The following is a 24,646-nucleotide window of genomic DNA, read 5'->3' as shown; positions in this document are numbered from 1 at the left end:
GCCCTGGGGAAGGCCCCCTCTGTTAGTATAATTATTGAAACCTTAAAAGTGGCAACAATTTGGAGGCGGCGTCCTCCCAAAAGAAGGAGCGTTGAAAAGGTAACGCCGCGAGGCGGACACGATACGGAGGCTTCCATTTTGGAACGCCACAACGTCAATGGCACTACGCTACCGACTGTCGTACACCCCAAAATCTTGGGTGCGACGTTTGATCAGGATCTACATTTTGGTGAGCATGCAGCCGCAATTGTACCGAAAACCCAGAGCCGCAATAAATCCTCAAATCTGTTGCTGGTAGCACTTGGGGTAAAGATAAAGAAACGCTCATTACCACTTACAAAGCAATTGGCCAGCCGATTGCATGCATGAAGACGCTTCCCAAGGCAGTCGGTTCTATGTACCGGAGCGACTCGGGATTTTTCCGACCAAGGACTATCAGTGTAACCCCATCTAATTTGTTGCGTCCCATGCTCCATATTCTCTTGCTCCGGAAAGGTATAGAACCCAATCCGGGTCCGTCTCCTGACCCCGGTCCTGAGAAATGGTTTTGCTTCATCTGCCGGAAAATAATCTTTTTAGGACGGTCATACTCTTGTCAGTGCGTCTCGTGTAAGTAATGGTTGCATCGGACAGGTTGTTCTGGGATAGATCCCAAGACCAGACGTCCACGTAACTTCTATAAATCTTTTGTGGCTTCTTGGTGTTCACGCCCTAGGGCGTCCCGTAGTCTACGCCTTAGAGCGCCCCCACTACCTTCCAGCAGCCCCGCTGCTCAGCAAGGCACAACAAGTACCCGCTGCTGCTCGCGCCCCACGGCGCCACCAACTCATACGGCTGCTCCCACTCATACCTACAATCTCCGTAGTAGTGTCGGAAGCAATGCCGAGCATCAGCCCCTGCCCCCGTCTCCCCCCCCCTCTTTTCCGGCAGCAATCGTGTAGGTTAGGGAAACATACTCTTAGTCCCACCTCCCTTTGCACCGTTTGCCAGCACAGAATATATATGCAGCTCCTGCCATGGACGGTGCCAGTTTCCTAGATGTTCTGGTCTCCGCGACGGCAACCCCCGACGGGTTGCATTGCGCCATGTTGCCAGGCCGCATACCCAAATACACCGGGTACCCCAATGCTTACCCAAGGACGTCCAGTCCCAGGGTCACAACAGCAGTTGCGTCCTAGCCTTCCACAACCCAGGCGTAGTCACCCGTCACTTACTCCCAGAGTGACGACGTCTCCCCCCTTGCACTTCAGTATTCTGCAGTTAAACTGTAATGGATTAACTGGGAAGATCACGGAGATAGTGATCGGTCGCACCTATTAGGTGGTGCGAAGCACTGCTACAACAACATCACGTCACTAGTCGATTTCATGAAGCGGCACAACATCCGCATTGCTGTGATTCAAGAGACTAAACTCACAGCAAGCTCTGCTCTGCAGACCTGTTCTGGGTACAATGTCCACAGAAAAGATCGCGAGAGCGGAAATGGAGGCGGCACCACTCTGTTAAATATCATACATTTTATCCTGACATCGGCCGCAGGGAAAGTGTCTTACAACGTCAAGGCTTATCTGTCCGGTCAGGCGATGCAAACCTAGAATTCATCAACGTCTACATCCCTCCTGCCACCTGTTGCCCCAGTGGATACCGCCCTAATATCAGCGCCTTACACACTGGCAACAATCGCATTATCTTAGCCGATTTCAATGCCCATCACGATCTATGGCATTCTCCCAGCGGGTTAGGGGATCAGAATATACCCGCGGTAGGTATGCCTGTCGTAAGAGGCGACTAAAATACCAGATTCAAGGGGCTGTGTAGTGCAACCCTTCAGGTTGCCAGCGCAATATATAGCTTCTCCAAACCCAATTGTCATCCTCACCTATCCGCGGCGAATCCTGTTTCACTAGCAGACGAGGCTCTGGCGACCACAAGCTCCTCATGGAACTTGGGGTGGGGAGGGAGGCAATGGCCTGGAGGTTTAATGTGGCCACATAAATCGTTCCCGAGATGGTCGGGCTAGAACCTTAATGGTGCTGTGGTACCGGAGCGTACCGGATCTGCATCCGGCAAAGGACCATCACATCGATAACACTCCCCAAAGCCTTCGGGGAGCAACCTTATCCACAACAACAACAACATCTATGGCATTCAAACTTGCGGGCGGAAAGTAGGGATGAGATGTTGGCGGATCAAATAGAATAAACGACGTTTGGCACAATAAACGGAGACGCTCCCTCACGTATGGTAGGAAGCTGTCACAGTTCGCCGAATATATCAATCGTGAGCGCAGGACACGTAAACTGTGTCAACTGGCAGCCGATGGTAACATTGGCATCCGACCACCTGGCTATACTTATTTCGCTCGAGCGTACCGCACTTTATCGTCAAAGAAAAGCGCACTTTCATAAACTTTAAAAAAGTAAAGTGGGAAGAATATAAATCCTTTACAAACGTCCGCTTTGCTGCCCTCCCTATCCCGGCTGATGCTCGCCAAGGGGAGCGTGCTTTCCTCAAGGTCATTGAATCCGCCGCGGCTCGCTTTATTCCCACCGGAAGAATTCCCGATATTCGGCCTAACTTTCCGACGGAGGCCGCAAATTTAGCGAGAGAACGTGACCTTGTAAGACAACTCGGTACTGGCGACCCCCAAATAAGGGACATAAACCAACACATCAGATTGCTTGTGGATGAACACAAGCGGGCGAAATGGGAGGAGCATATAAGAAGCTGTAACCTCTCTGCCGGTGTGGGTAAGCTTTGGTCCACCGTAAAGTCCCTATCGAATCCGTCCATCACCTTTGGCCATAAAGTGCTGTCGTATGCAAAAAAATGCGCGAGCGCGTTTTGCCGACAATATAAAATGCATTCTGCGGTTGGGAAAGCTAGACGGAGGGCCAACAGACACGCGCACAAAAATATTACCATCACCGCCAAAGAGGTTGAGGATGCCAACGGTCAAGCTAAACCATCTAAAGCGGTGGGCCCTGACGGCATAGCCATGTCGATTCTTAAAAGCCTAGAAAATGAGGGTTTTAAATATTTAGCACATGTCTTCAACCTGTCTCTTTCCACCTTTGTTATTGCCGAAAAATGGAAAATGGCCAAGGTGGTCCCGCTACTAAAGCCTGAGAAACCAGCTAACATAGGAGTCATATCGCCCGATATCTCTCCTATCGCCAGTAGCCAAGAGGCTTGAAGCCATTTGCCTGCCCCATTTCAAGGCAAATTTGCCACTAGCCTGTCATCAGCATGGCTTCAGAAAACTACACAGCACTACCACCGCGCTAAATGCCATTAGCACCCACATAAATTGCTGTTTAAATCAAAACCCCCACCATAGAACAGTACTCGTTGCGCTAGACCTATCAAAAGCTTTTGATACGGTCAACCATGGCACGTTACTGCAAGACCTGGAAGGGCCTACTCTTCCCCCATGTCTTAAAAGGTGGACCGCAAATTATCTGGGTGGACGCCAGGCATCGGTGCAATTTAGAAATGAGACATCTAAACCAAGGAGAGTTAAACAAGGGGTGCCACAGAGTGGTGCCCTATCCCCACTTTTGTTTAATTTTTACATATCAAAACTACCTTCACCACCAGAAGGAGTTACTATCGTTTCTTACGCCAATGACTGCACAATAATGGCCACAGGCCCGGGCCCAAAGATCGATGAGCTTTGCAACAGAATAAACGGCTACCTCCCTGATCTATCAAGTTTTTTCGCCACACGAAACCTGGAATTATCACCGACTAAATCCTCCGCGACCTTATTTACAACATGGACGTCCCAAATGTCGACCATTTTTAACTCCACGTCGATGGCACTACGCTACCGACTGTCCTACACCCCAAAATCTTGGATTTGACGTTTGATCAGGATCTACATTTTGGTAAGCATGCAGCCGCAATTGTACCGAAAATCCAGAGCCGTAATAAAATCCTCAAATCCCTTGCTGGCAGTACTTGGGGAAAAGACAAAGAAACGCTCATTACCACATACAAAGCAATTGGTCAGCCGATTGCATGCTACGCGTCCCCTATACGGTCGCCAAGTCTAAAAACTACTCACTGGAAGAAGCTACAGGCCTGTCAAAATACTGCTCTCAGAACCGCCAAAGGCTGGCTTCTTATGTCCCCAGAACACCATCTACATAATGAGGCGAGAATACACCCCTTCATGGACAGAAATGAGATGCTAACCAAACAGTTCCTGTTGAATACCCAGAAACCGGGGCATACCAACAGACGTCTGATTGATGAGCCAACACCGCCTAGGGTCTTAAGGATTCATCTCCGTAAGCATTATGAGCAAATACGGAACCTGCAGGCACAAGCAGGTCCGCAGTGAACTCCACAAGCAAGCGTCGGAGCTTTATGCCAGGAATTGCCCGGTGAATCCAGTACTCAAAGGACAGTACCCAAAACTTGCGGAAGAGGAACGCACACTCACTAGAGTCACTCTAGCTCAACTTCGTTCTGGATACTGGAACAGGCTAAACTCTTACCCATCCAGAATCAACCCCGACATACAAAATGTATGCCCCGTTTGCAATGTGTCCCCACATGACACCAACTATCTCTTTAATTGTAACGTAGAACCAACGCCTCTCATACCCCTTTCATTATGGTCCACCATTGTTGAAACAGCAAGTTTCCTTGGACTCCCGTTAGAGGATATTCATGACAATTTGTGATCGGTCGCACCTATTAGGTGGGGCGAAGCACTGCTACAACAACAACAACAACAACATTGGAAACACGTTCTTTTCAACATCTCAATACATGTTGAGCTGTGCTAATCTGAGGCTCATACTTTCCGACAGCATGAAATACCATTATGCCTGAAAGATTTGTTCCAAATTCTGGTACTCAATGCTGGGAGCACTGGAGGATTGGAAACGCGTTCTTTCTCTTGAACGAGTGCCTGTTGTTGTTGATGTAGCAGTGCTTCGCCCCATCCAATAGGTGCGGCCGATCACAAATTGTCATCAATATCCTCTAACGGTAGTTCAAGAAAACTTGCTGTTTCAACAGGGGTGGACCATAATGAGAGGGGTGTTAGAGGCGTTGGTTCCACATTACAATTAAAGAGATGGTTGGTGTCATGTGGCGACACATTGCAAGAGAAGCATACATTTTGTGTATCGGGGTTGATTCTGGATAGGTAAGAGTTTAACCCGTTACAGTATCCAGATCGAAGTTGAGCTAGAGTCACTCATGTTTCCCTGGGGAGTGTGCGTTCCTCTTCCGCAAGTTTTGGGTACTGTTCTTTGAGTACTGGATTCACCGGGCAATTCCCGGTGAATTTTGAACGAGTGCCTCCCAGACTTGTATGTTTGTAATGCTAGTTATCACGCTGATCGGAATCACTTGGCATTCTGACAGCATATTCAATAAAATTAAGAAATTAATTGTAATAATGAACTGTATTTAATAGTTCCTAGTTTAATGACTTAAAAGCCCTAATAATACATGTTTACTGACATACCTTTTTGTAAATATACACGTGTGTGCGTCAGTTACGTAATATATGCACAATGGAATATCAATAGCTAAGTGGGATCTCAACAAAAATTTATATTGTATCAACCTTAGGGCTAAAATATAATTTTTGAGTAAATTACTGCACATCTATGTATGTATGTATATACATATTAAAATGTACATATGTGAATAGATCTATGGCAATCTCAAAATTTTAAGTAGATTGTGACCAGCAATTCAAAATCTACCATAGATCATAGAAATGATCATTGTGTACTAATCAAAAATGGACATGCTTGCATAGCCATACATATTTGTAGACTAAATGTAGAATGTAAATAAATCACCAATTCACAAGCGAGGCACCGCCTTTCCATTTGTGTTTCTCATTGATTGGAGTAGGCTTACTAATCGTACTTTAAATCTGCACAAACTATTGTTTTAGATAACTTATTGAATACATTTGTGTATGTTTATACGAATATCACTTTCATTAAACCACCTCCCTTAAGCTTAAAATCATAGGCAAACACAATTTTTTAGATACGCAAATTGTAATCACTTTGAGAGGCGTTGGTTCCACATTACAATTAAAGAGATGGTTGGTGTCATGTGGGGACACATTGCAAGAGAAGCATACATTTTGTGTATCGGGGTTGATTCTGGATAGGTAAGAGTTTAACCCGTTACAGTATCCAGATCGAAGTTGAGCTAGAGTCACTCATGTTTCCCTGGGGAGTGTGCGTTCCTCTTCCGCAAGTTTTGGGTACTGTTCTTTGAGTACTGGATTCACCGGGCAATTCCCGGTGAATTTTGAACGAGTGCCTCCCAGACTTGTATGTTTGTAATGCTAGTTATCACGCTGATCGGAATCACTTGGCATTCTGACAGCATATTCAATAAAATTAAGAAATTAATTGTAATAATGAACTGTATTTAATAGTTCCTAGTTTAATGACTTAAAAGCCCTAATAATACATGTTTACTGACATACCTTTTTGTAAATATACACGTGTGTGCGTCAGTTACGTAATATATGCACAATGGAATATCAATAGCTAAGTGGGATCTCAACAAAAATTTATATTGTATCAACCTTAGGGCTAAAATATAATTTTTGAGTAAATTACTGCACATCTATGTATGTATGTATATACATATTAAAATGTACATATGTGAATAGATCTATGGCAATCTCAAAATTTTAAGTAGATTGTGACCAGCAATTCAAAATCTACCATAGATCATAGAAATGATCATTGTGTACTAATCAAAAATGGACATGCTTGCATAGCCATACATATTTGTAGACTAAATGTAGAATGTAAATAAATCACCAATTCACAAGCGAGGCACCGCCTTTCCATTTGTGTTTCTCATTGATTGGAGTAGGCTTACTAATCGTACTTTAAATCTGCACAAACTATTGTTTTAGATAACTTATTGAATACATTTGTGTATGTTTATACGAATATCACTTTCATTAAACCACCTCCCTTAAGCTTAAAATCATAGCCAACACAATTTTTTAGATACGCAAATTGTAATCACTTTCAATTCGCATTAACAAATCTGATAAAACTGCAGTTTTATTACTCTTACTTCGACAATACGGAGAAATATATGCTGAAGACAACTGATATTATTTTAGTCAAAAGGGTAAACTGGGTGATGTCATCAATGACAGTGAACAATTTTATAAACACCAACTCGACGACTACACATCGGTGTTCCGATTGTACCACCAAATCTTCTATCACTTTCCTGGGCGTTGTCTTTTTCAGTATGTTGCACTACATAATTCCTCTAGTCAATTTAAATCTACGTACCGCTATGTTAATTTATTCCTTCCTCCTACTTCGTTTATTATTAATTTCGTGTATTATTCAAAGTAATATTACTTTTCCCAAACATTTAATTTTTCAAAAATATTAAAACTCGGGAGCAGTAGAACGACAACTAGAGCGAATTGGAAAATTGTGTATATGCACTCTTCACACAGTGCAACTGCATTACCGGCTGTAGTGAGCTTCCAGCCAGTGCACGGACTTTACCAGTTTATTGTTAGATCTACCAACTTTTTAGCACATTTTCATTTTCTACCGCTTCTACACCAAAGCCCAAAATTTAACATTTGGCTTTGTAAGGGAATTAAAGCGGGAGTCATTGGTGCCGTATGTCGTATCGCTGTATCCGTATCCCTGACGTAATCAGCTGTTTATCGTTACGACGGTAAACCAAAACCCAATTGGTTGGCTACGATACGGTTACGACCTTAAGCTGGAGACATTGGTGCTTTATCGGTAACCGTATAACAGCTGATTCGACCAATCTTATGAGAATCAATGCAATCGATTATTGGTGCCGCTAAGATCGTAACCGTATCGTAGCCAACCAATTGTGTTTTGGTTTACCGTCGTAACGATAAACAGCTGATTACCTTAGGGATACGGATACAGCGATACGACATACGGCACCAATGACTCCGGCTTTAGCGGCACCAATAATCGATTGCATTGATTCTCATAAAGTTGGTCGAATCAGCTGTTATAAGGCTACCGATACGTTTACCGATAAAGCACCAATGTCTCCAGCTTAAAAGCGGAGTCATTGGTGCCGTTTGTCGTATCGCTGTAGTCGTAACGCACGTAAAGCGCCAAATACACGACACGAACATTTCCGCGAACATTCCGCAATCTTGTTCGCAGCTTTGGCCATACACCATACGAACTTTGGCCGAACATTAGTTCTCTTTCAGACAGCGATGAATACGGACAACAATTGTGCTGCAGCAATATTGCTCGCTGTGGCAATTAAGCGTAAAAAAAAGAGAGAAGATCGCAAAAAAAAATTTGTCTTACCTCAAATGTGTTTGTATTTTCGTCCTGCATTGTGGTAACGCCTGCCAAAGGTTCTTCTTGATCTTTCAAAAAGCATAGCAAATCATAGTACCAAAGAGTAGCAACATATTCATCTTCAGCACCAGCACCAGACTTCAAACTATCTCTCTTTTTTTTATTCACGTCTGTATTGCGCCCGCAAACTACTTATTTTTTTTTATAACTGTATCCTTTGTGGCATCAGGATCTACTTCTTTTAATTTTTCGATTAAAGTCGCATAATCATTATTCTTTTTAATTCTATTACAATAATCTTTGCTTTTTACTTGCCACAATGATGGCAAAGATTTATACATTTCAATAAATTCGCTCAGAAATTTTTTATTGTCCATTTTACTTTTCCGCGCACGTCTGTTCCGTTCAGAAATTACTACGATTATGAGCATAGGTGGGCACCACTACATTTACACGATTACCAAATTGAGAATGTGTTAGTATACACGAACGCGTGGCTAGCACGAATGCAAAATCAAATATTTATTTAGTTTGATTCCAGCGATTGTACAATAAGCACGTATCACACACAGTCTTGGTACAGTGTTTGGTCGTACAATACGAAAGTATTGTACGTACTTATGAATGCAAAATGTTTCAGATTGAATGGGAAGTAGAGTTTTTTTTGTTTTAAATAGCGCCAATAGGCCACAATGCTTAGTTTGCGGGAAAATTATAAACTTCATTTGCAAGCAAAGCTTAAGTCGACATTTCGTTTTACTCCACAGGAGCGTAAATAACCTTACCCCTGTGCTATACACGTTTATACGGATGGTTCCAAATTAATAGGAGGGATTGGATCTGCTCTTTACTGAGTTGGTCCAAAAATAAATAGATCCTACGGGCTGCCTGATTACTACAGCGTGTTTCAGGCGAAACTTATAGCAGTGAAGAAAGCAGAAGAAATTCCTTAGGAATCGTTATATGAAGCGATATGAAATATGAGCCTAATCGGACCACAAATACGATTTTTTGAAATATATTATATTTCAAGTTTCAAGCTTGTACCTTATAGGAAAGTTACTTAAATTTTAATTACAAAATTCGTTCACAACGGCGTGTCAAGTCAAGCTAAATAAAACAGTTTAAAAATACTAAAACTACCATATTTTACTTCTGAAAAATGCAAAACAATTAAAAACACTTTTTCGGGGACAACATTGAAAATTTTTCATTCATATGTACGTATTTTTCGACCGTTCTCTGTGGTAATATTGCGTGCGACACCTCCTTATTGTACGGACGTCGAAAGCAAACTAAATGTGTTTGGTCGTTGATTTTGACGAAGTAGTCATTTTTCGTTCGCTCGTTGTATACGTATATGGCCGCTTAGCAGGTGCTAAGCTCATGCCCACCCTTGATTATGAGCTATTTCGCCATACACGCACGAACAGTTCGCGCAAATGTTCGCCAAAAATTAAAATATTTTGATTTTTGGCGAACATTTCCGCGAACTGGCAAACACCACCATACACGACAGAAAAGGTCGCAGAAACATGACATAACCCTATACGATACATTGTTATCGATTATTGGTGCCTTAACCTAAAAATCGTTAACATTTCATAAAAATGCAGAAAACGCAAAAAATTACAAACATATTCCACAAAAAAATAAGTCTCTTGGTCATAACTTATACAAAACAATGAATAAAATCTATAAAAAGTTATTAAATTCACCAACTCAAATATTTTTAGGTTATGGATATGGCGAGAAACCAAAAACCAATTGGTTCGCTACGATACGGTTACGACCTTATTATTGGTGCCACATCGTAACGCTAAGGTCGTAACCATACCATAGCCAACCAATTGGTTTTTAGGTTTCACCATATCCATAACTTAAAAAAATTTGAGTTGGTGAATTTAGTAACTTTTTGTAGATTTTATACATTGTTTTGGATACGTTATGACTAAGAGACTTAGTTTTTGTGGAATATGTTTGTAATTTCTTACGTTTTCTTCATTTTTATGAAATTTTCACGATTTTTAGATTAAGGCGCCATTAGTCGATAACAATGTATCGTATAGGGTTACGTTCCCTGCAAAAACGCTCCACGTCATTTGACCGTCATTGTGCGGTCACGCCCCTTATTAAATTTTGGTCACGTTTGTTCAGGCGTCGGTAACTTTTTTACACTTTTTTCCCATTTCGTACCTATTTATGTGATTGTGCATTCCCCACCCACTTATAGGATGTGAGCATATCACTGTTCTGCTCACACACGTCACAATGCGCGTTAAATAGCGGTCATATTTTCGGTCATTTCACTCTACATTTTCCAGTCATTTGACAATCATTTTTACTGCGGTTTACCATTTATATAACCGCCATATAACTTGAATTTTACCTGCCGATTTACTTTACCTGGAGCAGCCACATGAGTAAAATACCAACCAAAAAAATTGAATTTTCAATATTTATTTTTAAATATAATAACCAAACATAACATATCATATAAACATTCATTTAAAGCATATCATTAGATTTAGTCATTTTTTCCCAAATAAAGAATATATGAGGCCCCTAGATGCAAAACCAGATTTGTATTTAAAAATTTTAAAATATTTAAATTTCGACAATATTGCCTAGCCAACATTATAAAAACCGTTATTGAAAATTCATAGCAGTTTTAAAAATTTCAGCTTTTTTGTGCTTTTCTAAGTTTTAAATATCATGGATTCATCTGGTTTTGCATCTTGGAGCCTCATATATACATGTAATTGCAACTTAAATTAATACATTTAATATAAAAAGGAAGTAAGTACTTTAATAATAACATAAAAATATATTAATGGCTTTGAGCTATATTGCTGCTGCAGCTAACTTTACATTTGGACAATTCAGAAGTGTGTTATATTTATGTATAATTTGAGTTGTTTACATGGTTTCGAATACAAAATTTGATTATTTGAATCAATTTAAGTCTACAACTTAAAGCTAAGTAGAAATTCAGATTAGATTTACCCTTGTTTTCAAATGAAGAATAATATTCAAAGGTGTCGTGGAATCGGATTGCTGTCGTAATTGAATTTGAAAGTAATAAAGTAAAATATGAATTAAAAAATGTAGGACTAGTAATTGAGTCAGACTTATTATTGTTCTAAATCTAATCATTCAAGCAATAATTCTGAAACCCTAGCAGGAGTATTGATTGGTTTCAAATCTAATTCCAACAGCAATCGTATCACGACATACCTTATTATATATGTACATGAAATTGTAACTTAAATTAATACAGTTGATAAAAAAGAAAAGTAAGAATTTTAATAATAAATAAACTCGCCTTATTGGTTTTGTTTTCCAAGCGAACAGAAAATAATTTTAAGCTTCAGAAAAAACTCCAATTATTTAAATAATCTACAACTTAAAGCTTAGTCAAAGAGTATATATTTGTCAAGAGGCGTCACTCGATACTTTTGTTGTTGCCAAAGCAAATTACTCGATGTTTTCTCAAGGTAGTCGTTGGTTTTTTTTATCAGATGTATTTATAAAAACGCCTTCTATATATTTTCGTGGGGTATTTGTGTTTATTTGATTGATTGTATTAAATTAATTAATTAATTCTCTTTCCAAAAATCGTAATTATGCAAAGTCACTTTACCGCATAACTATATAGGATTCAATTAAAAAAAACTAAACAAAACTTCCTTGAGAATCACATTCGACATGACAGGGTTGCTTTGGCAACAACAAAGTATCGAGTGACGCCTCTTAACAAATATATACTCTTTGGCTTAGTAGAAATTCAGATTAGGTTTACTCTTTTTTCAGATCAAGAATATTCAAAGGTGCCGTGGAATCCGATTGCTGTCGTAATTGATGAACTTAAAAATGTACGACTTGTAATTAAGTCAGACTTATTATTGTTCTAAATCTAATTATTCAAGCAATAATTCTGCAACCCTTAGCAGGGGTATTAATTGGTTTCAAATCTAATTCCGACAGCAATCGTATCACATCCCTTATTATATATGTACGTGATATTGCAACTTAAATTAATACTGTTGATATAAAGAAAAGTAAATACTTTAATAATAAATAAACTCTCTTAATTGGTTTTTGTTTTCCAATTGAAATCTTTTCCTGTGCAAGCACATCGCTAACCTGTGTTGGCAAAAGATATGATTATACTGCCTTCGATAGATAGTCGGACGAGCCGCTACTCGGCGAAGTAGAGATGACCGTTGTGTCGGTGGCAGCTGTTACAACAGCAGTTTCTAACTTTACACCATCCGTACAGTGTGATGAATGCTTCACTGCCTTTTCCAATTGCTTGGCGTCAGCAATTTTTGCTGGTTGTAAAGCTTTAGCTGTAAAGCAAATATATAGATGGGTTAAAGTGGTTTTCGTATGTTATTCAACTACTCACCCTATACCATCATCACAGCCTCCTCATCGATTTTGAATATGTGTACTGTTTCAGTATTCAGACTCAGTTCGTTTGGTGCAATATTTTCGATTTGATGAATATGTATACTATCCGTTAGGCAGACAATTAGGTGCAATCGATTCATTCATATACTGTGGGTATTTGAGCCGTAGACGCAATGGCAGATATTTTGACTCTTTTTGAAGTGCAAAATTTGTAAACAGTTGGGTTTCTCTGCTGTCACCATCACCACTAGAGAGCTATTGAAGAAACGCTCGACCAAGATAATGTGTTGCGATTTCCGCGCATAGATTTCTTCCACCTTTTCACAGTTATTGATGGAGAAAATGCGAAAGCCATATTTACCATCCAAAACCGAAATAGAACTGTAGAGGAAGAAACATTTTATAAAATTTAATAAAATCAAAAAACTATAGTTGTGCTAAAATGGGGTAACGTATTGTATGGTAAAGTATAGCGAAGTCTCAGCGGCTTTGTACTGGTGAAAATTGAGTTTGAATAGGTTTTATTCTTCATTCTTAGAAACATTTACGAAGGTACCTGGTAAGATATTAAAAATCCTCAACGCTTTTTTTGCTATAACTTAAAAAAACTCATATTCAAACTTCTGCTTAACTTCTAATATCAATAGCTACCTTAACCACCAGGAGTTACTATTGCTTCTACGCCTATGCTATTGTTTCCTACATCGATGGAGCTTTGTAATAAAATAAACAGCTATCTCCCCAATCTCTCCAGTTTTGTCGCCTCGCGAAACCTGATATTGTCACCAACCAAATCATCGGTGACCTTATTTAAAACGCCCGCGCCAAATGTCGACCATATGGCATTACCCTACCGACTGTCTTACACCCTAAAATTTTGGGTGTGACTTTCGATCAGGATCTACATCTTGAAGAGCATGCACTAGCAATTGTAACGAAAATCGTCGTTGGTGTGAGGGCTTAGCCGATCTCCATAGCGCCCGACTATGAGGAGGAGCTGTTTAGGTCTGGCATCTACGCCGTTTCGCCTCATAGGAGGGCGGCGGGATGTCGGTGACCAAAACTGCCAACCCCCTAATCCAGGGTGTTATGCGGACCGTGCCTATTGGACGATTTGTAGCCAGGGGATAAATTCGGCTGTATTCGAACGGAGCCTTCCCGATACCGGACCACCTCGGGAAGTATTGATGGCCTTACCACAGTAAGGGGCGCTGCTGTGGCTGACGGTTCTTTCCCCGTATATAATACTGGACCGCTGAGCCCGCCTTGTCGGGCTGGTCTTCGTACGACCAAGATGAACGACTCATTACCTAATTTTCATAAGGACGATGATAAGAAGAGGAATGAGCCGCAAGCCAAGGACGACAAATACGCATTAAGCGATGCGTCGGACTCGGGAAGCGAGAGTAGTGCTGATTCAATGAACTCCGTGTTGGAGAAGCACACAAATGAAAAAGGAGTAGAATAGTGGAGAAGGGTATGGAGCAAAGATCTCTCTCGAAGTACTGTGCAGTACTAAGAATTGTACAACGCTTGGGAGCAGTGTTGGACCCAACAGAAGAGGAGATCGAGCGCTTGGCATGAGCTCATGAGGCGGTAGAAGTAGGTCGAAGGCAGTTCAAAAGGTTTGCTGCGAGAAACCCTCGGTTCTGCAACCGGTATGAGGAGGAACAAGCGTCGAATGGCAGAATGAAAAGGCAACGTTCGGCGGAAGGCGACAAGCCTGCTTTAAAGAGGCAGAAAGGGCCCAGTCCCAGAGCCGCTGGGTATATTCTTTGAGACGTGATGGCATAGCAGTTTGAGGTTTCTTAAATAACTCCAATTTTGGCACTGGTTTCATAGAAATTACAAAACGATTGGTTTTATGTGCACTTGTTAGTGGTGTACGCTTTGGTGATGAGAATGGAGTTTTAGCTACAAAAAAATGAAGAAAATGAAGACAAATTTTATAAGTGTTATTACATTAAGTAAAAAACTTCTAAATCAACTAATAGTAATTAGTTACAACCCAGATCTAAGCGAGTTAAACAGCTTAAAAGCAATCAATAACAAGTGCCAAGAATATATCCGCGGCATACCTGCCGACCAAAATGATTCAAGGGGTTGTGATTGCCAACCTCACCTACCCGTGGAGAATCCTGTACCTAACAATTTGGTGTGAACAATTGGTGCCAGTTAACCCTCTGAAATAATCGGCGCAATTGTACGCCATTGCGTTGGCATTAATTTGGCAAAATGCAAAAACTTTTCATCCTCTTCCCGTGACCATTCTGTCTTCTTTATGCTAGGATGAAGCCATTCGTACCAGCGTGCCTTACATTGCTTGGCAGTTTTGCGGTGCAGCAGTGATGCAATACGTGACCACTGGTTTTTGCCATATTTCATTACAGCAGCTTTGAGGATTTCATCCTGAAAGTTATCAATTAATTAATAAACGGCCAAGAGTAACCAGTCGCGTCAAATGCTTACCTCAGTGTTTCGCCACACACCACCTTTTATCATAATTCGCGGCATGGTGCTTTATAATTGTGAATTCTTTCGATGAGCATAAAAATCAAATCAAAATTTTTTGTCGAAATAAACAGCAAAAATCATTGTATATTAAAGACTGGGAAAATTTTAAAATAGCACCCCCCCCCGAGTTCGGGGTAAAACTTGGTATCAAATGAAAGAGGGAGTTCTCCCGATCACAAATATATATATTTTAAAGTGCGCAAACTTATAACTTAAGTTATTTGTTGTTAAAGTTTGCAAATTTAGCAAATTTCTATAGCACTTTAAATTACAATTTACACATCTTTCAAAACCTTAATCCACATACATATCTATATAAATTGGCAACGATAAAATTAAACTGCATTTTTGCATATTTCACATTTCATTTTTGCATTGTTTTCACTTATTATAAATGTTTTTATTCAAGGTTCGAATCGAGCTCAAGGCCAGAACAATAATTTTTTTCTAATGATAATTATTGTTATTTTTTAATTTTTCTAAACTTGAAAAATTGTATTTTGTTTTTGAAATAGTAAGTAGAAAATTTTTCAGACAACCTGCCATAGCTGCGCAGATAGATCCATTTCGAAGGGTGCTAAGCCTTCATCATCAGTACGCTTTAGGCATGCTGCGCTAACCATTTAGCTATACAGCGGTGGTTTGTTTGACTGGCAAATTTGCTACTTCTATTCCTTTTTACCAACTATATTTATTCAGTGTTGCGCCATCTGGTGCAAATCACTGATAATGCTGGATTTTTGTTTATTGTCAATTACTTTGTTTGACATTCCCAAGTGCTCATGGTTTATTAACAATTGTTTTTGTTTTTATCGGCCTATTGATAAATCATTCAAGGTTCGAATCGAGCTCAAGGCCAGAACAATCATTTTTTCTAATGATAATTATTGTTATTTTTTAATTTTTCTAAATTTGAAAAATTGTATTTTGTTTTTGGAATAGTAAGTAGAAAATTTTTCAGACAACCTGCCATAGCTGCGCAGATAGATCCATTTCGAAGGGTGCTAAGCCTTCATCATCAGTACGCTTTAGGCATGCTGCGCTAACCATTTAGCTATACAGCGGTGGTTTGTTTGACTGGCAAATTTGCTACTTCTATTCCTTTTTACCAACTGTATTTATTCAGTGTTGCGCCATCTGGTGCAAATCACTGATAATGCTGGATTTTTGTTTATTGTCAATTACTTTGTTTGACATTCCCAAGTGCTCATGGTTTATTAACAATTGTTCTTGTTTTTATCGGCCTATTGATAAATCATTCAAGGTTCGAATCGAGCTCAAGGCCAGAACAATAATTTTTTTCTAATGATAATTATTGTTATTTTTTAATTTTTCTAAATTTGAAAAATTGTATTTTGTGTTTGGAATAGTAAGTAGAAAATTTTTCAGACAACCTGCCATAGCTGCGCAGATAGAAGTAGCAAATTTGCTAGTCAAACAAACCACCGCTGTATAGCTAAATGGTTAGCGCAGCATGCCTAAAGCGTACTGATGATGAAGGCTTAGCACCCTTCGAAATGGATCTATCTGCGCAGCTATGGCAGGTTGTCTGAAAAATTTTATACTTACTATTCCAAAAACAAAATACAATTTTTCAAATTTAGAAAAATTAAAAAATAACAATAATTATCATTAGAAAAAAATTATTGTTCTGGCCTTGAGCTCGATTCGAACCTTAAATGATTTATACATAAGCTAATCCATACCCGTTGTCCGAGTTATCTCTTCTCAAAATTAACTTTTGCACACTCAACTAGAACATGCAATCTTATAGTACCACACTTTAAATATTCGGCTACCTCAAGAATGTTTTTCGTTAGAGCCATTCAGTTGTGGAACTCACTGCCTAACAAATTAAAAATGGTAGCAAATCCACGGCAATTCAAACTGGCTATTCAATCCCAATCTTAAATTTAACAGGGTGTTTCACAATTGTGATTATCAGATACTATCGAATGCTACTTTTATACCATTATTATTCAAAACTCAACTTATGATATCACTGAAGTTCTGCATGTGTACCTAATAATATTGAATACACCCTTTCTTTCTTTCCTTCTTTCTCTATGTTCTCCTTTATTCCTTTTATGTTTATTTGGCTATTGATCTATGTATCTTGAAATTTATTTTAAAGTTCAAATAACTTGTATATTTAAGTCATTTATCCCTAATCCTTAATCTTAAGAAAGTATTGTATCAAATGAAATGTGGCACGTTAAAAGACTCTGTCTTACTTGTGTCTTAATAATAATAATAATAATAATAATAATAATAATAATTTATCAATAGGCCGATAAAAACAAAAACAATTGTTAATAAACCATGAGCACTTGGGAATGTCAAACAAAGTAATTGACAATAAACAAAAATCCAGCATTATCAGTGATTTGCACCAGATGGCGCAACAATGAATAAATATAGTTGGTAAAAAGGAATAGAAGTAGCAAATTTGCCAGTCAAACAAACCACCGCTGTATAGCTAAATGGTTAGCGCAGCATGCCTAATGCGGCAGTTACTCACGAACGTACGTACCAAAAACGTGTCAGCTGACACGACCTATCTTATGAGTGTGCAATGTAAACGAAAACTCACCGACGTGCAACGCCCGTACGTACGTAGCCCGGAACGTAGAAATCAAAACAATTTAGATTTTTTCCGTAAGAACGTGTCAGCTGATCGCTCTCTCACTAGACAGAGTTGCCTAGTAAACTTTTGTACGCTAATTTTTGACCGTTTGCAATTTGATGCAAAAACGCCTAATTAAAGTTTGAAAAATTGTGAAAATAATTCGAAATAATTATGTAAAAGTGCTGATTATAAATATTTTATCTATTTATACTTATTTAATACGTATTCCGGCCTTTTACAATATCAAAAATTAAATTGGAAAAAGTTGGTGTTTCTATAAGCATACATGCAAAATGGTCAATGGCAACAGTTCTTATCTGTAAACAATACACACACAAATATGATATGTACATGTACACAGACGCACACATTGATTCCTACGGGCTTGAGAGTTCGGTCAAACGTGCTTCGTACGACAAACGTCCTTACGTACGGCACACGTCGGTGGGTAACTGCCGCATAAAGCGTACTGATGATGAAGGCTTAGCACCCTTCGAAATGGATCCATCTGCGCAGCTATGGCAGGTTGTCTGAAAAATTTTCTACTTACTATTCCAAAAACAAAATACAATGTTTCAAATTTAGAAAAATTAAAAAATAACAATAATTATCATTAGAAAAAAATTATTGTTCTGACCTTGAGCTCGATTCGAACCTTGAATGATTTATCAATAGGCCGATAAAAACAAAAACAATTGTTAATAAACCATGAGCACTTGGGAATGTCAAACAAAGTAATTGACAATAAACAAAAATCCAGCATTATCAGTGATTTGCACCAGATGGCGCAACACTGAATAAATAATTGGTAAAAAGGAATAGAAGTAGCAAATTTTCCAGTCAAACAAACCACCGCTGTATAGCTAAATGGTTAGCGCAGCATGCCTAAAGCGTACTGATGATGAAGGCTTAGCACCCTTCGAAATGGATCTATCTGCGCAGCTATGGCAGGTTGTCTGAAAAATTTTCTACTTACTATTCCAAAAACAAAATACAATTTTTCAAATTTAGAAAAATTAAAAAATAACAATAATTATCATTAGAAAAAAATTATTGTTCTGGCCTTGAGCTCGATTCGAACCTTGAATGATTTATCAATAGGCCGATAAAAACAAAAACAATTGTTAATAAACCATGAGCACTTGGGAATGTCAAACAAAGTAATTGACAATAAACAAAAATCCAGCATTATCAGTGATTTGCACCAGATGGCGCAACACTGAATAAATATAGTTGGTAAAAAGGAATAGAAGTAGCAAATTTGCCAGTCAAACAAACCACCGCTGTATAGCTAAATGGTTAGCGCAGCATGCTTAAAGCGTACTGATGATGAAGGCTTAGCACCCTTCGAAATGGATCTATCTGCGCAGCTATGGCAGGTTGTCTGAAAAATTTTCTACTTACTATTCCAAAAACAAAATACAATTTTTCAAATTTAGAAAAATTAAAAAGTAACAATAATTATCATTAGAAAAAAATTATTGTTCTGGCCTTGAGCTCGATTCGAACCTTGAATGATTTATCAATAGGCCGATAAAAACAAAAACAATAGTTAATAAACCATGAGCACTTGGGAATGTCAAACAAAGTAATTGACAATAAACAAAAATCCAGCATTATCAGTGATTTGCACCAGATGGCGCAACACTGAATAAATATAGTTGGTAAAAAGGAATAGAAGTAGCAAATTTGCCAGTCAAACAAACCACCGCTGTATAGCTAAATGGTTAGCGCAGCATGCCTAAAGCGTACTGATGATGAAGGCTTAGCACCCTTCGAAATGGATCTATCTGCGCAGCTATGGCAGGTTGTCTGAAAAATTTTCTACTTACTATTCCAAAAACAAAATACAATTTTTCAAATTTAGAAAAATTAAAAAATAACAATAATTATCATTAGAAAAAAATTATTGTTCTGGCCTTGAGCTCGATTCGAACCTTGAATGATTTATCAATAGGCCGATAAAAACAAAAACAATTTATAAATGTTTTTATTAAATCAATCGCGCTTTTGTAGCAACATATATATATATATATATATATATATATATATATTTTATTGATGACATTACAAAGCTGTGTTGCCACATATATATACGTATACACATATAAAATTTGTATAGAAATTTGCAAAGTTTACCACCAAATAACTTTTAAATTATAAGTTTGCGCACCTTAAAATATATATATTTGTGATCTGGAGAACTCCCTCTTAATTTTAAATCTTTCCGGAGATATTCCATTTTTTTGCACGCAAAAATGACGTATTTTGCTATCCCTATAAAAATAATAGGTGCGAGAGAGCACGATACATTGTGGGAAAGCTAAATTTGTCAACAGGCTATTTCATTTGGAGAATTTTTCATTCCAAATCGTCACCCCTGTCAAAAATTCGTGTGTCTGTGTGCGTTTTTGGTCACACGATTTTTGCAGGGTTAGGGATACGACTACAGCGATACGACAAACGGCACCAATGACTACGCTTTAAGAAACGATTCAACTTAAAGCTTTCCATTTCACAAGACTTCCATGGAAAGTCTTAACAACGAATGGCGATCATTAATGTTATATGATATGGAAAAAAAAAAAATAATAATAATAATAATTTATTTATTTACGGTCTTTAAAACCTAGTTCAAGGTAAAAAAAATATATATATAAATAAATTTTTTACATTGCATGCTTAATGACTTACAGTATACAAATAATTTTGCTTTAAACTTATTAATATTTTCAGTCTTTTATCGCATTTGGTAATCCATTGTACATTTTATAACCTATATATTCTAAAGTCTTCTTCGCGAACTCCGTTCTTACTCTAGGCAGTCTTATATTTCCGCTGCTTCTAGTTCCATAGTTATGTATTTCATGATTGAAATGTATTCTCCCGTTCAGATAATTCGGTGTTATTCCTAATTTCATATGATGTATAAATTTCAATGTAAAATAATATATCGACTGTTTTACACTCTGAGCCAGTTTAACATATTTAGCATTGTAGTTTTTGGTGTTCTAAGCGAACATTTTAAAATTAATCGCATTGCCTTGTTTTGTTTTATCTGCAGTTTTTTTTATTTGTGTGTCATTTGCTAATAGCAGGATTGTTGGACAATAAATAAAGTGCGGTTCAATAATTGATCGATACACTAATATTTTGTGTCGTTAACTAATATATTTACAAGTTCTGTACATAAAACCAATTTTTTTGCAATTTTGTTTTCTAAATAACTTATGTATTCTCCAAATCTAAGGTTTTTGTCGATCAAGACTCCTAGGTACTTGATCCTGTCTACTTGCTGAATTTCAACGTTTCTTATCTTCAGAGTAATATTGCTTAGGTTATTGGCACCCATTGCTTTGATTTTTGCAAAATATCATATATTTGGATTTATCCAATAACTTTCTATTTCATAGCCATTTGTAAAGGGAGTCTAATATGATGTTCATGCTCAATTTTTAAAAGCAGCATTTTGCATTTTCGAGCATAGAATTCGAAGAGTGTTCATGCTGCGGCATTTTATAAATGCATTTACCAAAGTTAGAAACATATGGTATTGTAGTTCGAATCATATGATTTTTGTTTACATTAAAAAATATCTAAAAATGCGGCAAATTAAATTAATTTTATTAATTGTAAAAATATATTTTTCGTTTGTTGCGAATTATGTAAAAGTTGCAGAAATGAATTCTGCAATTTAAGAACTTTAAAAAAAACGTGCAAATATTTTTAAAGTGTTGATGTGGTACCAAAAGGCTCAAATATCTATTTGCGGGTAGGTCCAGACTGAAGTTTTTGCAAATCAAAGATCCTGTGCCAGACAAGAGGTAAAAAATAAAGAAGATTAGACTTAAAACATTTAGAAATATACTTACTTTTTAGGGTAGAGGAAGCACTTTTTGAGAAGTGGAATGCCAGTGCCGGGATGATGGTTTTTTAAGCAAAATTTCCGAATGAGTAGAAGTGCCTTCAAAATCTGTGTAGTGAATTGAGCAACCTACAGAGGAAGAAATCAAATTTCGGGAATACAATTTGTTTGGAAAAAAGAGTGGCGATTGCACTATATTCACTTGGCTCCTCATCGGAGTATAGAAGTATAGCCAATTTGTTTGGAGTGGGAAGATCCACTGTTTGCACAGTACTTCTGAAGTTCTGTAAGGAAGTATGGCAGGTGTTGCAACCTAAATACTTGAACCACCTTCCATTAAGTAGAGTAACTATTGAAGAGTGTGTTCATGGCTTCCAATTGGATTCCCACAGTGTTTGGGTGCCATTGGTAAGACCTCAAGGTTTGATGTTATACATAGTATAAACATGAGTGTATGCACATTTCAGATGGATGTCACATAGAAATTCACCCTAAGCAAGAAGAAGCCGTGGACTACATGAATTACAAAGGATGATATTCCACATTTTTGTTAGCTCTTGTTGACGCAGGGTACACAGAACAGAGTTGTGTTTTCCTTAACATATCTAATTTAATATGTATTATAAAGGGGAAAGTTTGGATGTTTGTGTGTCCAGACGTTTGTCTTTGTGTCTCAATCACGCAAGAACGGCTCGACGGATTTGAATAAAATTTGGCACACATATAGCCAATAGTCTATTTGAAAATGTGGGAGGTCCCCGCCCCTAGGAACAGTTACAATTTAATTATTATATTTTTTCGTCTTTGTGACTGAATCACGCCAGAACGGCCACACGGATTTTGATGAAATTTGGGACAGATAAAATAGTCTACTGGCGAAATGTTTTTCGAACATGGAAAGGGGGGCGGGGGTCCCACGACCCCTTCGAATAATTACTTTTTAAAAATTTTTACACATTATAACTTTACGTATACTGACCTTCACCAATATTCCAAACTCAATGGGTCAAATAAGTCTAGGGCTTACAAAGTGAGCAGTGATACCCTCCATCTCTCCCCCTCTCCCCTCTGCTACAACATCTATAAACTTCTTTATAACTCAACGTAAATTTTCTCCTAAAATGATAATTTTTGGTATCTGGCTCCCACAGATCGAGATCTAAACAATTTTGGAAAAACGATCGGTGGTGCTCTCCGTCTCCTCCCGCCTTCCTCCCTCCTTCAATTGTTCTTATTACCACGCTTTTATTAGCTTTATCTGTATGTTTGTTTTCAACTCTTCATTCGCTTCAACGCGCCTGATGGCTTATCAACATGCCTTTATAATTAGCTTAACCTTATTTGTAATCCCGTCAGGGTCATATCGAGACCCTTCCGTGATCATTTCTGGATGGTTTTTGTGATACGTCGGGATCCCGTCGTTGTCATTTCGGGAATGTTTCGGGATCATTTTAGGACTCTTCCGGGATCATTTCTGTATAGTTTTCGGGATCCGTCCGGGATCCCGTCGGGGTCATTTTGTGACTTTTTCTGGACTATTTTGGGATCATTTGGGGCCCCTTAAGGGATCATTACTAGACGGTTTTCGGCATCCATCTATGATACCGTAGGGGTAAAATCGGGACCCTTCCGGCATAGTTTCTGGATGGCTTTCGGGATCCGTCTGTGATACCGTCGAGGCAATTTCGGGACTCTTTCGTGATCATTTGGGGATAATTTCTGGATGGTTTTCGGGATCCCGTCGGGGAATTTCGGGGCTATTTCGGGATCATTTGGGGACCCTTCTGGGATCTTTTCTGGATAGCTTTCGGAATCCCGTTAATGTAATTTCTTGACATTTTCGGGATGATTTGGGGAGTTTTATGGCATCGTTTCTTGGTGGGGTTCGGGATCCGTCTGTGATCCCGTCGGGGTGATTCGGAGACTAGTCCGGGATCATTTGGGGATCCTTTCGGGGTCATTTCGAGATCATTTGGGGACTCTACGGATCATATCTGGATGGTTTCTGAGATCCGTCCGGTATTATTTTGGTATAATTTGGGGATCCTTCAGGGATCATTTCTGGATGGTTTCGGAATCCGTCCGGGATCCCGAAGGGGTCACTTCGTGCCTTCCTCTAGACTATTTCGGGTTTATTTGGAACCCTTCCGGCATCATTTCTGGATGGTTTTCGGGACTCGTCCGGGATCCCGTCAGGGTAATTTCGGAACATGTTTTGGACTAATTTCCGCATCATTTGGGGATCCTATCAGATTACCAGCTCATTTAGTTATTTTTTTTTTACTCAATTACAAAAATAAAATGCATTAGACAGAACAAAATTTTTAAACAGATAACTTGATAAGCAGGCTAACGTGAATAGCCTATATTTTTCATTTTCTCCTTGCGGACGGGGCCGTTGGTAAAGGCTAGTATTCTCATAAATATAAGTATGTAAACAATTTTATTTTCTTTTTAAGATATAGATTTTTGTACATAAACGTGGGTAGCCCAGGAAGATGCAATGACTCCCAAATATTTGAAAGGTCGAACTTAAAAAGAGAGCTGGAGAGCTGTCCCCATCTAAGCTCAAACACCACTAATTTGGGAAACTATGATGTACCAATAGTTATTTTGGGAGATTCGGCCTTTCGGTTTTCGAAATATCTAATGAAGCCTTATTCATTTAGCCTGGAAAAAACATCGCCACAAAAGGCATTCAATTACCAGCATGCCAGATCCCGAAGAGTTGTAGAAAATGCTTTTGGACACTACAAGGCAAGGTAATTAAACAAATAAAGAAGTTTCCGTTTTTAATACCAAAAAAGTTATCGTCCTACTAAGCTAAACTACAGTAAGGAGGCCGTTGAAGCTAATCAAAAAACCAAAAATTGTACATATTAA

At 38.5% G+C, this 24,646-nt stretch overlaps 2 protein-coding genes across 5 annotated transcripts in view; one reads left to right on the top strand and one right to left on the bottom strand.

Annotated features, from left to right (window-relative positions):
• The window catches only part of beta-Spec (spectrin beta chain), a 152,764-nt gene extending 145,295 nt beyond the window's left edge, over positions 1–7,469 (bottom strand). For 2 of the 3 annotated variants that reach the window (XM_067782377.1, XM_067782379.1), the window contains exon 1: positions 7,314–7,469. The gene's annotated coding sequence lies outside the window, so the exon portion shown is untranslated. Of the gene's footprint in view, positions 1–7,086; positions 7,225–7,313 lie in introns of those variants that run through there. The other variant, XM_067782378.1, reaches the window with a different exon arrangement.
• LOC137250097 (uncharacterized) overlaps positions 1–24,646 on the top strand; it is a 198,918-nt gene that overhangs the window by 171,746 nt on the left and 2,526 nt on the right. For both annotated transcript variants that reach the window (XM_067782385.1, XM_067782386.1), the window contains one exon: positions 24,223–24,525. In XM_067782385.1, the coding sequence (XP_067638486.1) occupies positions 24,413–24,525 (113 nt within the window). In that variant the 5' untranslated portion in view covers positions 24,223–24,412. The remainder of the gene's footprint in view (positions 1–24,222; positions 24,526–24,646) is intronic.

Source organism: Eurosta solidaginis, chromosome 4 (assembly GCF_040869045.1).
Source record: "Eurosta solidaginis isolate ZX-2024a chromosome 4, ASM4086904v1, whole genome shotgun sequence".
Taxonomy (NCBI): domain Eukaryota; kingdom Metazoa; phylum Arthropoda; class Insecta; order Diptera; family Tephritidae; genus Eurosta; species Eurosta solidaginis.
This window is presented reverse-complemented; position numbering and strand designations above follow the sequence as displayed.